The following is a 14,669-nucleotide window of genomic DNA, read 5'->3' as shown; positions in this document are numbered from 1 at the left end:
TCACCATACAATCCCTTACAGACGACAAGTATTCCTGCTATGCTCTTGCAACGGGAAGAAATGGGTACAGTTGATAATCCGAAGCACAAATCCAGATATCCCAAAATCCCCTGCAGCTCTAAACCAATAGATGCAGAATTGTCAAACCGGAATATCAATAACCAAGCCAATTCTGGAAAGCATTGGCATCCTCTCCAACGCCAAGGCAGGCTATAAATTTTTGAAAAGCTTCTCGAAGTTTGATTACTTTCCGAAGAGATATAGTAGAGAAATGACAGATGGAGGAGTTAATGGCTCAACATGGCATTGGAAATCATCAAAATTCTGAACAGCAGAATGGCACGGAGGGTGCCAAAAGAGAGGCAGACGAACGAAGGAAAATGACTCTTAGCCAGATTTTATCTTCTGAAGCAAGGGAAAGGCTTGCTCGGATTGCTTTGGTGAAGCCTAAGAAAGCAAGAGAAGATTGAAGAAAATACTTTAGCCGATTCCTAAAGAATGTGGAACAAGGAATTGATACTTCTTCAGTTACAACGTTGAGGGTCAGAAGCTGGAGAATGAGCAACGGCATAAGAAATCCAAATCTGGAATTAAGACCTTGCCACACATCATATTCCTCCTAATGTTTCTTCTTCTTTTTGTGATCTTATACATCTTAAATCTGGATTTCAAAACTTTTTTCCGCTAAAAATAACTCTTGTTTTCTTTAAAATTCCTTAGGAGTTTCTAGGCATAAAATCCAGATTCTAACATACTATTTGCTGCCATTTTCCTTCCGGCATGCTAAGCTTGATGGTGCTAAGCTTTGATAATCTTAAATCTAGTGAAGAGGGTGGCCATTTGATTTGATTGAGGTATTTCCTATAGTTAGATTTCTTTAGTGTTCTCTTTTATTATCCTGGACCTGGTATATCTGACCTTATTATTCTTCTTAAATTGTGGTTTGATTCTATGCTCATCTGGTTCTTCCACAGTTGTCATGGAGGCAATGCCTATGAGGGGAAAGAGTGATTGTTTCGTGGGTGACTGTGAAGAACCAGCTACATTATATGTGACTACCTCAACAATGAACATAACATCATCAGGGTCTTGGATCTACCTCATTCTTTGTGAGTTTGTTACTTGTCCAGAAATTACCATAAATTTAGTGCAACCTTCACTTCTCAAATATTGGTCAGTTGAACTGGAAATAGGATGATTGTCATTATATCTTTAATCTCATTGCTTTGTAAGAGGTTCCCATTGGTCCCATTACTTTGTACTCTTACTCCTGCTCTAATGGAAATGGAAAGACAGGGTTGAATCTGGCCACCAACTCATAATGATAGTGCATTACCTTTTCTGCTTTTGGATTCAACTATTTTTTCTTGGAAAACATTTATACAATTTCCCTAATTTGAGGTATTTAACTGCAGTCCAAATTGAGAGCCACACTTATAACATGGTTCAGTGCAACTACCACCCAACTAAGGTGATTTCTGAGACAAATTTGAGCCTTTTGACTGGTGTTACTTCATCGGCCTACAAAGAAAACAGAGAGTTCTAGTAAATGAAGGTGAACTAAGTGTTTGATAGATTATCAAGAAATTTAAGACACAGGAATTTAACCCACTTCATGTTCTCATGTTTCCTGGTGAAATTGTATGGCCGATCTCAATGTTTTGTACATATTTTTCATTTTACATGAATAAACCACTTTCAATAAGAAAAATAAAATGGTTGAATAAAATTCTCTCTCGTCCTTTCCTGTTTGTCTTCTGTTTACGAAGCATTTGACTTCTTTGCAGGTTTAAAATGGGACCTAGCAAAAATGGGAAATCCAAAATAAGTCCCTGGGGGGAAGTGAAATGGTAAAAGAAGAAACAAAAGAACATTTCTTTGGCGTACTTCAATCAGTGTACTAGTTATCTCTACAGTGACATGCTTTAGGTTAGAAATTCCTCAGCTCTTCCATTTCCTAATCCTAGAATCTTCTGATAAAATTCATATCCCAATGTTCTTACTCACCTCCTTGCATTAATAATCTCTTCCTATGCTTTCTTGTTCACTTCTAAGGCATGAAGAGATGAGAAAAACTGACCCTTCAAACTTGACTCCTCACATCAAACATCAAGCCAGAAACAGCCCTCCTACCCACCCCTGAAAAGTATCCTAGTTCTTTTTAATTGGTTTTCACTCACTTCACTCTGAATACCCCCCATAAATCCTTACACCATTCCCCTTTCCATCCCCATATTTATTAGCAACCAATTTTATTTAAAGTCTATCTTCCTCCTCAATAAACCACAACCACTCACTCTGTAAAGTGCTGTTTTGAGCTGCGAAGTTTTTCAATACCCAAATGACTTGCCTTTCAAGGAGTACACACCAAAGAGTACTTCACAAAATGGGAAAGTCTACCTTCCTTTTGCCTCCATCCTATTGGGCCTTTCTTTATAGGTCTAACCTTTAGGCAAATTGAGGTTGGAGTTATGAAAGTGGACATGAAGTAAACCAACAAACTCGAAATAGTACTGCGAATACCGAATAAGTCTACCTCACTTGGGCAAATATTGTTGTTTCCATGACCTTAATCATTTTGCAAACTACTCAATTATTGGAATCCTTTTCTTTGATCTATATTTTGCTTGGAAGTGGACTTCTTATCCTTGCTACATTTTGTTGATTGTATGGGGTTTTGTTAGTGTGGCTTTTTATGTTCTTGCCCTTTAGCAGCCTTTGTATATCTCATTTGTGCATTGGGATGACCTTTTTTATGTGGCCTTTTTTTGTGATATTTATTTCACTTGCCTAAAATAAAATCTTGTAAGCGCACCTGCACACACACAAACACTCTATAGACCCTCCATTTTGTCCTTTTAGCACATGTCTTTTAAGTTCATTTCCAGTGCTCTACAGCAGTTCTTTGATGGCCCATTACTACTCATGTAGCTTCTCTTTTTTTGAGCTACCTTGGAGGTTTTAGTTGAGGGATTTGCCTGACCCCTTATTGTGACCTTGACCGCCTTTCGAGTTTAGATTAGGCCTTGTTTAGGTGCGTTTTAGGTTAGATTTCACTTAGTTCCCTCTAGGTTACTTAGGCACTTTTAGACTCATTCTTTAAATGACTTGCATGATTGCATGGCTTGCATAACTCGTGTGACTTGTATGGCTTTCTTTATTATTTTTATTTTATTTTATTATATTATAAGTTTTCTAACTCATATTTCTTGGCTTATCACCAGAATTTTGAAAAAGGGGAGATTTTATTTTTAGAGGGACAGCACATATATTATTTCCATGGGGGGATCGGCGAGAAAAAGGAAAAGCAGAGAGAACAAGAAAAAAGAAAAAGGAAAGAAAAAGAGAAAAAGAGGAAAAGAGGGAGGTTTTCAGAAAAGGAGGGACTGGGAGCACGCATTGAGAAGGGGGGGAGGGGGGAGAGAGAGAGAGGAAGAACAGGGAGATAGGTGGACAGATTCAAGTCTTGGAAAAGATTTCTCGGTCTAAGAAAGGTGCAGTGGCCCGAAGCCAAGCAATTGGAGAGGAGATCATGCAGGTATGTTTCTAGATATTTACTATATCACCGTTTAATTTCGATTTCTCCTCATTCCATGGCTGTTTCTGAAAGATTCATTTTTGCTACTTGATGTGAACGTCAATGCCCACTTGGTTGTTATGCTGAATCTGAGTTCTTTTTCTTTACATACTTTGTTTTGATTTTATAACTGCTCCCTTCGATTGATGAGTGGCTTATTATTCTTGAGTTGGATGTTTGTAAAATCAAGCCATTGCTCTCTGCTATTGACGCCTATTTTTAAGCCCATTGATGAAGTTATGGAATGTGGCTTTGTTTGATGATTTACTTTCTGCCTATCTTTCCTTTTTTTTTTTTTTTTTTTCTGGAGTTTTCTGTTTCTCTGTTCCTATTTGCATCTTTTCCTATTTTTTCTGGCACCCCTCCCTTGCTGCACGACAGTTTGCACATCTACTGGGTATTCGCCTTGGTCAGTGTGTTCTACTGTATGATCTGGGTCTCATCTAAGGGTGATGTTGTTGATGTAATCCTCTTGGGTTATTGAGCTTCTTGGTCGTTAGATTGTTTAAATAGCGAATTAGAAGTACGAGAATGTATATATGAGCGCATTCTGGTCATATGGAGGAGTTTGAGAGCTGAAGGACAGAACAGAGCAAAGACACAGAGGAATTGGCAGAGGACATTTTCTGAGTTTCTGGTGGATTCTGAGGTTCTTAGATTCGGTTTTGAGGAGTTTTCAAGGTCTAACAGGAAGAGTGAGACACATGCGATCTCTCTTTTCTCTGGGCTGATTTATAAGATGTGCAGAGGCACAGATTTTCTGCTCATAGAATTCTATCTGCCATTAACAGAACAAGTAGTTTTTCAATCATTAGCATGCTTTGGTAGGAGAGACCTGTGGTCGGTCCTTGGATAGCAAAGAAAGCCAAGTTGTTAGTTACTTCAGAGGATTCAAGGACCAGAAATAAATTCGAGAGAAAAAGTCATGAGTTTGCTTCTGTGAATACTGTGCATGAGTTTGCTTCTGTGAATACTGTGAAAGATCTGAGAGATTTAAATTTGTGCACACGACAAGAAATGATTCGGAGTTCCGCGTTTTCCTCCACCTCCGTCTATCACCTATTACTGTCAATCTGGGCAGTTCTCAGTACAATGATTTGCATCATCTTATAAATCGAGTGACAAATAGATTATTATGTGCAGCCTGTGATCTAGTCAATGTTAGTGAAGCAGCTTCTGTCACACAGATGTCAATCCTTGTGGAATGTGATTCAGCGGAAATTTTAATTAATCTGGATAGAGTGGAGAGTATCAAAGGTTCATTGCAGAGTGAATTACCTGGCTCATGGCATAGTCTAAAACTGAAAATTCAGAAGTTTGAGTTGCCATCTGTTTCAAATATTGGAGGAATTAAGGGTGCCAAATTTCTTTGGTTTGCCCATGGTGAAGGAAAACCATGAAGTTCTATTACGAGTGCTCCAGAACAAGAGCTTCGTTTGATCTTGTGTAGCAAATTCTACAATGAAATGTAGTGACAGAGAAGGTTTAAATAAATCATTATCTAGATTAGCTGGTTCTGATATAATATGCCTCTGGGATCCAGAGAGTGTCTACAGTTATACATCAATAACCGTCAGATGCAGCACAATTATTGCAGTAGGTGGACGCTTGGATTGGTTGGAGGCGATATCCTTTTTCTTCAGCTTGCCTTCTGCTGAAACTGGACATCCTTTGGTTCTTCTTTTTATCTTAACCTGGTGGATATTGGTTTGAGTTATGAGCCCTTCTTTAAGCATTTGCTAGGCAGTAGTGACGTTCTTGATTCTGACTCTTATCTCTTCTGCCAAATTATAAGGAAGAAGTGTATGAACGGTATGTTAGCTGCATCTTTCTTGAATCCTTCTAACACAACAGTGGAAAATTCCACTGATAATGAATACAAGATCTGGGGCTTCTCGTAGGTGCAGTGTCAGAGCCTGAGAATGTTGGTGGCATCTTGTAGTTTAGATTAAAAATAACTGCTAGCAACTTTTTTTTTTTTTACACTTTTTTGTGCATTTTTAAAGTTGAAAAAACAGGGTTTTGTGAAAGATGTTTAGAGTTAGAGTTGTAAGATTGGATGGATTAGAACTATCCAACATTGTATTTTCAACATCTTTATGGCTTTTGAAACTACTTTTTAATAACATTTAGAATTGTACGTTCGGACATTCTTAAGAATGTTTGGTACTAGACAGTCGCATAACTTTTTTTTATGTTTTTTAAAGAATTTAAAATTGTGAAAATAATTTCTCTACTTTTGAAACATTTAATGAATTAAATTTAACAAATTTAAAATAAAATCTATTCATTTTTTAAAAAAATTTAAATTTATAATTTTATAAATTTAAAATAAAGAAACTAACTTTTAAGAATCAAATTTAATGATTTAAATTATGAAAATAAGAAACACTTAAACACGCAAAAACAATCACATTTAAACACATTAAATCCTTTTTGGGTTAATAAATTAATATGGGAGACGAAAATAAAATGTATTTTAGGTATAATAAATTTTTTTAAATTGATATATTAATAAGATTATTTTTTCAAAATTTAAAGCTATGTTTGATTTTCATTTAAAGCTATGTTTGATTTTCAAAAAAAAAAAAAGTCATTAAAAGAAATAATAATAATAATAATAAATAAATTTAAAATCAATAAATTATTTTCTATACTGTTTCAAACTCATCTCATTTATTATAACACTTCATATAAAAATTAAATAATTTAAAATTTTAAAAATTTCACTTTTATATATATACAAATTCCCTTTGTTTGCTTCTGCATAGGAGGGAAAAAAAGGTGTTTGGAAAGCAAGAAAATTGGAGAAACTAAAAAAGTGAAGAATTAGATGATACCAACCTCAGGTGAGTTTACCTTTAACTTCCCAAGCTATGATTAGTAAGATTATTGGTTAAATATTTGATAACTGTGAAACGACCCGCATCCAATCATGTAGATATTATCCGCTTTGGGCCTAAGGGGGTCCTCACGGCTTTAAAACGCATCTACTTGGTTAAGAGGAGTCTCTACATATATAACGTCAGGATCTTTCTCCGTGGAACATCACAAACACCCCCTCATGTAGACACAACGTCCTCGTTGTGTCCCATGGGATTGGGAGGTCAAACAGACAAACACCCCTTATGGAGCCAAACAAACCCCCACATCGGGGTCAGGGATCGGCTCTGATACTATTTGTAACGACTCGCTCTCAACCGTGTAGATATTGTCCGCTTTGGGCCCAAAGGGGGCCCTCACGTCTTTAAAACGAGTCTACTTGGTTAAGAGAAACCTCTACATATATAGCGCTAGGAAATTTCCCCCTTATCCGATGTGGGATATCACATGCTAGGCTTTGGATTGGTATTGTTGTTTGAATAACAGGAAGGTTTTTAGAAAAATTTTCTAAGTTCAGTTGTTTAGTGAATAGTTTGTATATAACATGCGTTTTCAATCTCTGCAATATGATTAAATTGCGTTGATGGATTAATTTAATTATGTCGTAATTTTTCATTTCTGAAAATTAATTGGAGTTCTTGATTGATTTTTATGAGTGTGGATGATGTTTTGAAACTCGAAGTTGATTTGAATCGATGGATGGTAGCTAGTTACGAGAGAACGGTATATGTGCTGAAGAAACGCAGAGTTTGAAGCCTCGAAGTGTGAGAGCTTTTAAACGATATTCATTTTAACCTACCGTTAAGAATTATGTAATTGTTGATGTAATTAGGGTTTCCATACTGCTTTTCCTTGCAATTTCTTTGGAATATTTGTCGTTTTTTATATATAATTTCATGATTTTTGAGATGAATCGACAAAGATCAGACCTCATGTAAAATAAGCATTTTTTTATTTATTGAAAATCCCATCAGGCTATGGCTTTCAACATCACTTTTTCATTAAATTGGGGAATTGAAGTAGGCAGTTACTTACAAAACCACATAGTTTTCTACATTAATTCGGAGTTTGGTTTTGTATGAACCTCTGCCTACTAACCCTGAAGTTTTCATGAATTAGACTTGCTAAGTTAATATGCTACATTATAGGAACTGATCTTGGGTTGAATTGGGAATCCTCTTTAGCTCCTTTGCTGCCTGGTTGATTCATAATTTTGCCAAACATCTCCACTCCTTGTAGCTTGACCTACAATGTACCAGTTTTTAGTCCCCATTGGGTAGCCATAATTTCAGAATGCATTTATAGAGACTATGGCCTGTCTCTGTGATTGATGATCGTAGAGTAGTCATTCTGTTCCTCATTACCATTCTGTCTAAATGGGTGTCGGTTTGGTTGGTAGAAGTTAGTGCTGATAGAAAGACCCTTTAAGTAGAGATCACTGGCAGCAGAGGAAAGGATGGCTTTTTATGTATTTGTTTTTCTCATATAGTCTTGTTTCTTGACATACTGTTGTGACATGCATACTATCTATGTACTTGGGTTGTGTACCCATTTTCTCCATGAAGGCATCGTGGATTGTAGAGTTAGGCTATCTAACACTTAGGAGCCTTGGATGAATGGATTCCCACTTTTTAGGAACTGTCAATGATTCATAAATTGAGCATCCAATCCAATCCAATTCAAAAACACTGCTAGGCTAAACTAAATTACGGTTTAGGCTTCCATAACAATGTTAGAAGGAAATTGGCCTTGGGTTCCATAAGACCACCAGCAACCCGATAAGAGTAAGGGCAGAATAATGCCTTGACTAATTCTAGGCAGCCTTGGGTAGTTACAAATTCCACAACTAGGTTTAGACCTCCTGATCAGCCATGCCAACAAGGCAGTAGAGGTAGTTACATGAGTGCTCTAAGATGGAACCAATTGTCTCAATCCCTGATGACTGGGTCTTGCTTTCAGCAATGCTGCATTGCAGCACCTGAACACCTTACTGTTTCTGCTGAACACATGGCTCATCCATTGCTTCACTTGCACCAATAGTGCTCGTGCTTGGTGGTCAACTGCCAAGATGCCAATCATTGCTTACGACTAGCTCCTGCTGCCTTATGACTTGTGCTGAACTTCTCCCATGGCATGCTGCTGTTTTGCTTTAGCAGCAGAGTGCTACCCTGCAACACCTCTCCCTGCATCTGCCGCAAAAAGAGAGTCTTGCCGTCTGTCTATACTTGTATTTTTACTTTCATAGATGTTGATGTGTTCAAGTGCCTTGGAAAAATAGAATTATATCAGACTTGTACCTCCATTTGGAATCCTTAAAACTAACCATGACGTTTTTTAACTTACTGTATTGTCAATTATAATATCACACATTCTAAGAATTATATGCAAGACAATGGTTAATAACGCAAGAATCTTGGAAATTATGGTACTTCCTGAATTCTACAAACTAGTCACTTCCACTGAGGTAGGCTCTTCACTTTGGACTATTTGCTGTTTTAGAGAACAACATTTTTTTAGGATGAACCCTTTATATCTAGTGTTCATTAGGATCAAAAACTCCAAGAATATGTTTGGTTCCTGGAAAATTTGAGGGAAAATGCAAGGAAAAGAAAATAGAGATGAAAAGTAAGAGGAAAGCAAAAGTGAAAATGCATAAATTCCTAACTAGTTTTAATTATATTTGATTTTCTTTGATATTTTTCATAGGACAATCAAACATGAGAAAATCATTTTCCTTAACATTTTTTTTTTCTTAATATTTTCCGGAAACCAAACATAACCCAAGAATCCTATTATTGGACTAACTAGAAAACCAAAAATTCATATTCTTAAACAGTCCATGGAATGGTTGTCAAGTCAACCATGTTTTTGGAAAAAAAAAAAAGGAAAAGAAAAGAAAAGAAGAAGAAGCATTATCTGACATATATCTTCAGGCTTGGGCACAACGGTTCATTGTCTTAGTATGGTAGGATTTGTTCGATTTTACATAAAAGGATCAAAATGAGACCCCTATGTATGATTGCACTTAGTGTAGGGTGTGGGATCAAATACTTACATTAGGGGTGTGGCATTCAAATTCTGCATTTTGATATCAAATCACACAAGTATCCTTTTGGATGAAGATTTTACTCTGGACGTTCGAGATTTTGTTCTTTCAAAATTGTCTTCAATGGATGAAATAACTGTGTTGCTGACTGCAACCTTGCTCCAGAATTGTTCTATAAGGATCTAGGATTAACCCTTTACTGCCTAATAAGAAAACGTCGATGCTGTTTATCAGTGGACAAAACAACGCGTAATTGATTGTTGGAGCTGTGCTTAAGAGCTGCCAGTAGTTCAACTCCATTCTCTCTTCCCATAAAGAAGGTGCGTAAGTCCAGAGGCCAAAGTTTCCAACTGTGATAACGCTCTCCAGGCAATTTGAATGTCATAATTTTGAGGTTCTGCAAGTGGGCCATCACCAAAGACTTCGCTTCGTTTCTCCAATATATTCTTTCTTCAAAATCATCTGGCTTCAGAAACAGTTGGGGGATCTGAATGTTCACAAGCCAAGAAATATCTTTAGAATTGCAATACAGATGAGTTACAATATATATGTTACCTTCGCTCCTTCACTGTTACCTGACTCTGTTTTGGGGCCATAACAAAGCACAGATCCTCGATGGCAGAGCAAGCTTTGAGCATGTAGGTGACTCCCGGTAGTTCCCACCTCTGAAATGATGTATTTATTTCCAGGTTGGTACAAGAGAGGGATACCCTGCTCCTCGTCTTATCATAGACCTCAGCTTTATAAAGACTCTGCAGAAAACATATAGTTTGTGAATGAAAGTTTGTATGGTACGGGAAATTCTGCAGAAAAAGCTATGATAAAATGTTTTGAAAGAAGCTGATACCTGAACACACCAATTGCAGATTCTGAGAACTCTGACGTGTTGAAAATGTGGAAGAAGATTGAGTAATACAACATGATATCTCAACGACAACAACTCCTCTCCCACTTCCTTCCACAAATACTCATGGGGCTGGTCGGATAGAGCAAAGGTAAACTCAAGGCAGTTTGATACATCCTTTACATGATATGCTCTCCTGGGTGAAGCATATAAGAAGACCAATTTTTCAACACTTGGTGCACAGATATCCATTCCAGTGGATCTAGCAAGATCAACCTTGGTCTCTATGATAGCCAGCTCTTTCAAGTTTGGACTTTCAGAGGCATCAATATTGAAATTGCGGAACCTACTGCAGTTAACCAAGCTCATTCGTTCCAGCAGTGGAGCCCTTGAAGTGATCTTTCTGATTGTCCTCCCATTTCTACTTCCAATTTCCATACGTGTGAGAGAAAGAGTATGAAGATTGGGAAGATAGATATAATCTGGTAACTCCAACACACAACCCTTGAGCGACAAAGAAACCAATGATTCACAGTTGAAAATGAATGGGGGTAGTATGTACAATGGATCATTGTCCCCTTTCATATCAAAGTCAAGTTTCAGATCTTCAACCTCCTTCTTAATAGCAAAACTCATCCATTCATTCACTTGATCTTCCTTGTTAGGCCTATACTTGAATTCTACATGGAACTTCTTTATCTTATTTCCCCGGTGAAGGGAGATAAAGTGGGTAAGAGATTCGATTTCTTTTCCTGTAGATTGCTTGAAAACCACATTGGCCAGGTATTTCCATTGATTTCTCCATTTACGGGATAAGAACCCAGCTCTAATGGCATCTTTCATTGGTAGTTCATTCAGTATATTGTGGAGATCTCTTTCATCTAGTCTCTCAAACATGTTGGTCATCTTCTTGGGATTCTTCTCAATCTCAGCCATGAATGACCAAAAAACTATGCTACTTAAAGCAAGAAATGAAAAAAAGATCAAATCATCAGGGTCTGTCAATAAAAATTGTTGTTGCTTTTGGAATAGCTTGTTGCTTTTGGGTTTAAGATTCTCTAATCAATTTAAGAAGCTTGTGTGTAGTTGATTGTCAAGGAAAGCAGAAACCAAATTGGAGGTGCCAATTTGAAGCTAAATAAATTCCAGTCCAGTGATAAGCCTTTTGGATAGTAGAGATTAAAATTTGTTTTGCCATACGAAGGCTTCGTTTGGAATAGCTTCTTGCTTTTGGGTTTTTCCAAAAATTGCAGTCGAAGCTAAAATCATTGTTTTCAATGGGCAATATTTGTATTGTTGAAGTTGTACTAAAATCATTGTATTATAGAACAATGGCTGTTTTCCCCTGATTGAGTTTGATCAAATTTTCTTAGCATCCAAACACTACTAGGAACCCAAGTATATTCCAATGTTCAATTTGTTTAACTAAAAACCCTAATTAATCTTCATGATTTCAAGATTTGAAGTACACTAACCTCAAATGAAAGCCTCTGTGAATTCGCTTGTCACTTTCTTTCCTTTTCTTGACTTCCAAGCACTTCCTCAAATGGTGGACTCTATGCATTTGCCTGTCACTTTTTCCTTTCTCTCGTTTTCTTGAATTCCAAGAACTCCCTTTTTCCCTCCAAAAACAAAAATTAAAATTTTTAACCTAAAATATGTATTAATTAATTAAATTACAAATAGGTCCTTTTACTAGTTAAGAACTGATTAATTAACTACTTAGTCCTACTTTTACTTTAAGTAATTTATTATTATCAATAATAATACTATTCTTAATGCCGGCTTGTTATTATTATTGCTAATTAATCTATTATATTATCTATTTCTAAGATTATATTGTTAAGATATGTGGAATTTAATTATTATCTTAATAGTAACACTATTTTAAATTAGGGTATTTTGAGGATTTTACATTTGGTTATTTTATTTTTTGGGTATTGAGAAAGAAAAAATGGCAGAGAGAAAACATTCCAACGTATATCATGTACAATCAATTAAACACTGAAGTTAATACGAAAGAAAATAAAATTTTATTAAAATTAGTTAAAAATGATATATTTTTAAATTATTTTATCAAATATAAAAATAACATTTAAAATAAATTCAAATTACATAAAATGTTTGTTTCTCCTCAAACTTTCTATCTTAGTCCTTAACAAAATATAAAAATAAAATAAATTTGAAAATTTTAAGATAAAAATAAAAAGAAGTTAAAAGGATAAAAAAAAAAATATTGATTTCAATTCAAACAGAGAATTCCTCTATATCCCACTAAAATAACCCATTAGTAAATGAGATAAGATTTCAAATATTTGAAAAAGTATTACCAATTTTCCATTTTTTTTTCCTTTTTTGACAAGCACCAAACGGAGAAAGGAAGGAGAGATTTTTTTGGAGATTCTATTGTTATTTTATTTGATTTTTTTTTTTCCTCTGTTGGTGGGGAGGAAGGATTTTTATTTTTTGGGAGAGGCTGCCACAAGAAAAACAAGGATCCGGAAAAGAATTGGAAGAATTTTTTACCTGAGGTATAACCTATTTATTCCTTGTATTTTATTTCTTTATTTTTTTCATTCTTATTACTATGATTTCGGTATTGTAAATGATCAGAGAGTGTTTGAAAATATGTATTCAATAGAAAAACAATAATTAATGTTTTAAAATTTTGAAAGTGTTTTTTAAATTTTATCAAACAACCTTATTTTTCTTGAAGAAAAATACTTTTTAAGTTATAGCAGTTATAAATTTTATTTAAATACCTTATAATTTGTTAAATATTTTTTCAATAATGGGTTAATTTTGTTAAATAAAAAATATATCTTTCTCAAGTGATTTATATTTAATTATTTTAAAAAAATTTTAAAATTTATTAGCGAATTTATGGAAGTTTTAAAATTTAATTTTGTTATCCTTTGATAACCAATGTAAATAATTACTTCCTTTATTAAATGATATAGCTAATATTGAAAGCAATATCCATAAATATGGTATCCAAGAAGTTAAGTTCAAATTGAATTGGAGTTTCTTTTGGTCTTGAATTATATAGTGAAAGTAGGTCTATTGGATTCTTCTCTTAAATACCCCATTCTATTGATTCTACTTGGTGAATTCCTTATAGGGCAGGTCTATTGGAACATTCATCATCTCTTTCATTCTTGATATAAAAGAGGTAGAATGGATGATTATGGCAATGCATTGATGTGGGTAACCCACAATGAGAATGTGTTTGAAGTGGAAGAAATCCTCACCAACATTCTCTTAAGGCTTCCAGTTAAATCCCTTTTGATATGCAAGTCCGTCTGTCAATACTGGCGGAGTATAATCTCCCGTCCTAGTTTCGTGGAGTCGCATCTAATCCAATCTCAACATAATCCCACTTATGTTTTCTATCCCTATGACCCTTGGCACCACAACGTGTATTTGCTGAGAAAAACTGATGGAGAAATGACTGAAAGTTTGCCTGGTTGTGATGGAATTTACTTTAAAGGTATCATTTGTTCCTTTAATGGTTTGATCTGCTGCGTTAATTACTACAACGCCTTTCTACACGACATACGTATCTGCAACCCCGCCACTCGAGAAGTCTTATTACTCCCACAAAGCCGGGAATTAGAACATCCAGGCGAGGTTGGTGTTGCTTTTGGCCCTGGAATCAATGAATATAAAGTATTTCAGTTTTATGGGAGAACGCAACATTATGGATGTGAGGTATATTCTTCAATCACTGGATCTTGGAAATCCATAGGTAGGGTTGCACACACTCCTTATTCTTCTTTTTCTTCCAATCATGTATGCATTAATGGAATAGTGTACTGGTTCACCCGATCAGAAGAAGGCATCGGCTCCATCCTTGTAGTTAACAGAGAGGAAATTTTTAGCACAATTCGGCTTCCAAAGGAGAAAATTCTACGTCCTTACTTGATCAATCTCGAAGGTTGTTTGTGTTTAGTGGTTGACAATGGACTTGAGGAATATAGATTTGATATATGGGCTTTGCAAGATAGCAAGGAGTCCCTTTGGACCAAGAAATGGAGTGATTATATGCCCTTTTGTAGCATTGCAGATATCATTAACCATGTTGTCGTGCGAAAAAATGAAATTCTTTTAGGAACTATAACTCATTTTTTTCTTTATAACATGGGGACCAGGACTTGGAGAAAATTCAACTGGGAACAAGATGGTGAAGAAGTAGTGATTTGTCTTTCGGTGGCTTGTCTTTCGGTGGCATACACAGAGAGCCTCCTCCCTTGTAAGTAACTTATGTTGTACCTTTCTTCCAAGTATGGAAGGATATTTCCTTTTTATTTTTTTGGAAA

General features: G+C 35.6%; 2 protein-coding genes across 2 annotated transcripts; one reads left to right on the top strand and one right to left on the bottom strand.

The window, feature by feature from the left end:
• Positions 1–9,379: 9,379 nt before the first annotated feature.
• Positions 9,380–11,286, bottom strand: LOC117908296 (FBD-associated F-box protein At1g66320-like). The gene is made up of 3 exons (XM_034821905.1): positions 10,354–11,286; positions 10,082–10,258; positions 9,380–9,993 (listed from the first exon to the last, which is right to left on the bottom strand). The coding sequence occupies exons 1-3, from the start codon at positions 11,284–11,286 to the stop codon at positions 9,703–9,705; spliced, it is 1,401 nt and encodes a 466-aa protein (XP_034677796.1). The 3' UTR covers positions 9,380–9,702.
• A 2,245-nt stretch (positions 11,287–13,531) lies between these two features.
• LOC117908895 (putative F-box protein At5g52610) lies at positions 13,532–14,669 on the top strand. The gene has a single exon (XM_034822726.1). It carries the CDS (start codon positions 13,552–13,554, stop codon positions 14,608–14,610), a length of 1,059 nt encoding a protein of 352 aa, XP_034678617.1. The 5' UTR covers positions 13,532–13,551; the 3' UTR covers positions 14,611–14,669.

This window comes from Vitis riparia, chromosome 19 (assembly GCF_004353265.1).
Source record: "Vitis riparia cultivar Riparia Gloire de Montpellier isolate 1030 chromosome 19, EGFV_Vit.rip_1.0, whole genome shotgun sequence".
NCBI classification, from domain to species: Eukaryota; Viridiplantae; Streptophyta; class Magnoliopsida; order Vitales; family Vitaceae; genus Vitis; species Vitis riparia.
This window is presented reverse-complemented; position numbering and strand designations above follow the sequence as displayed.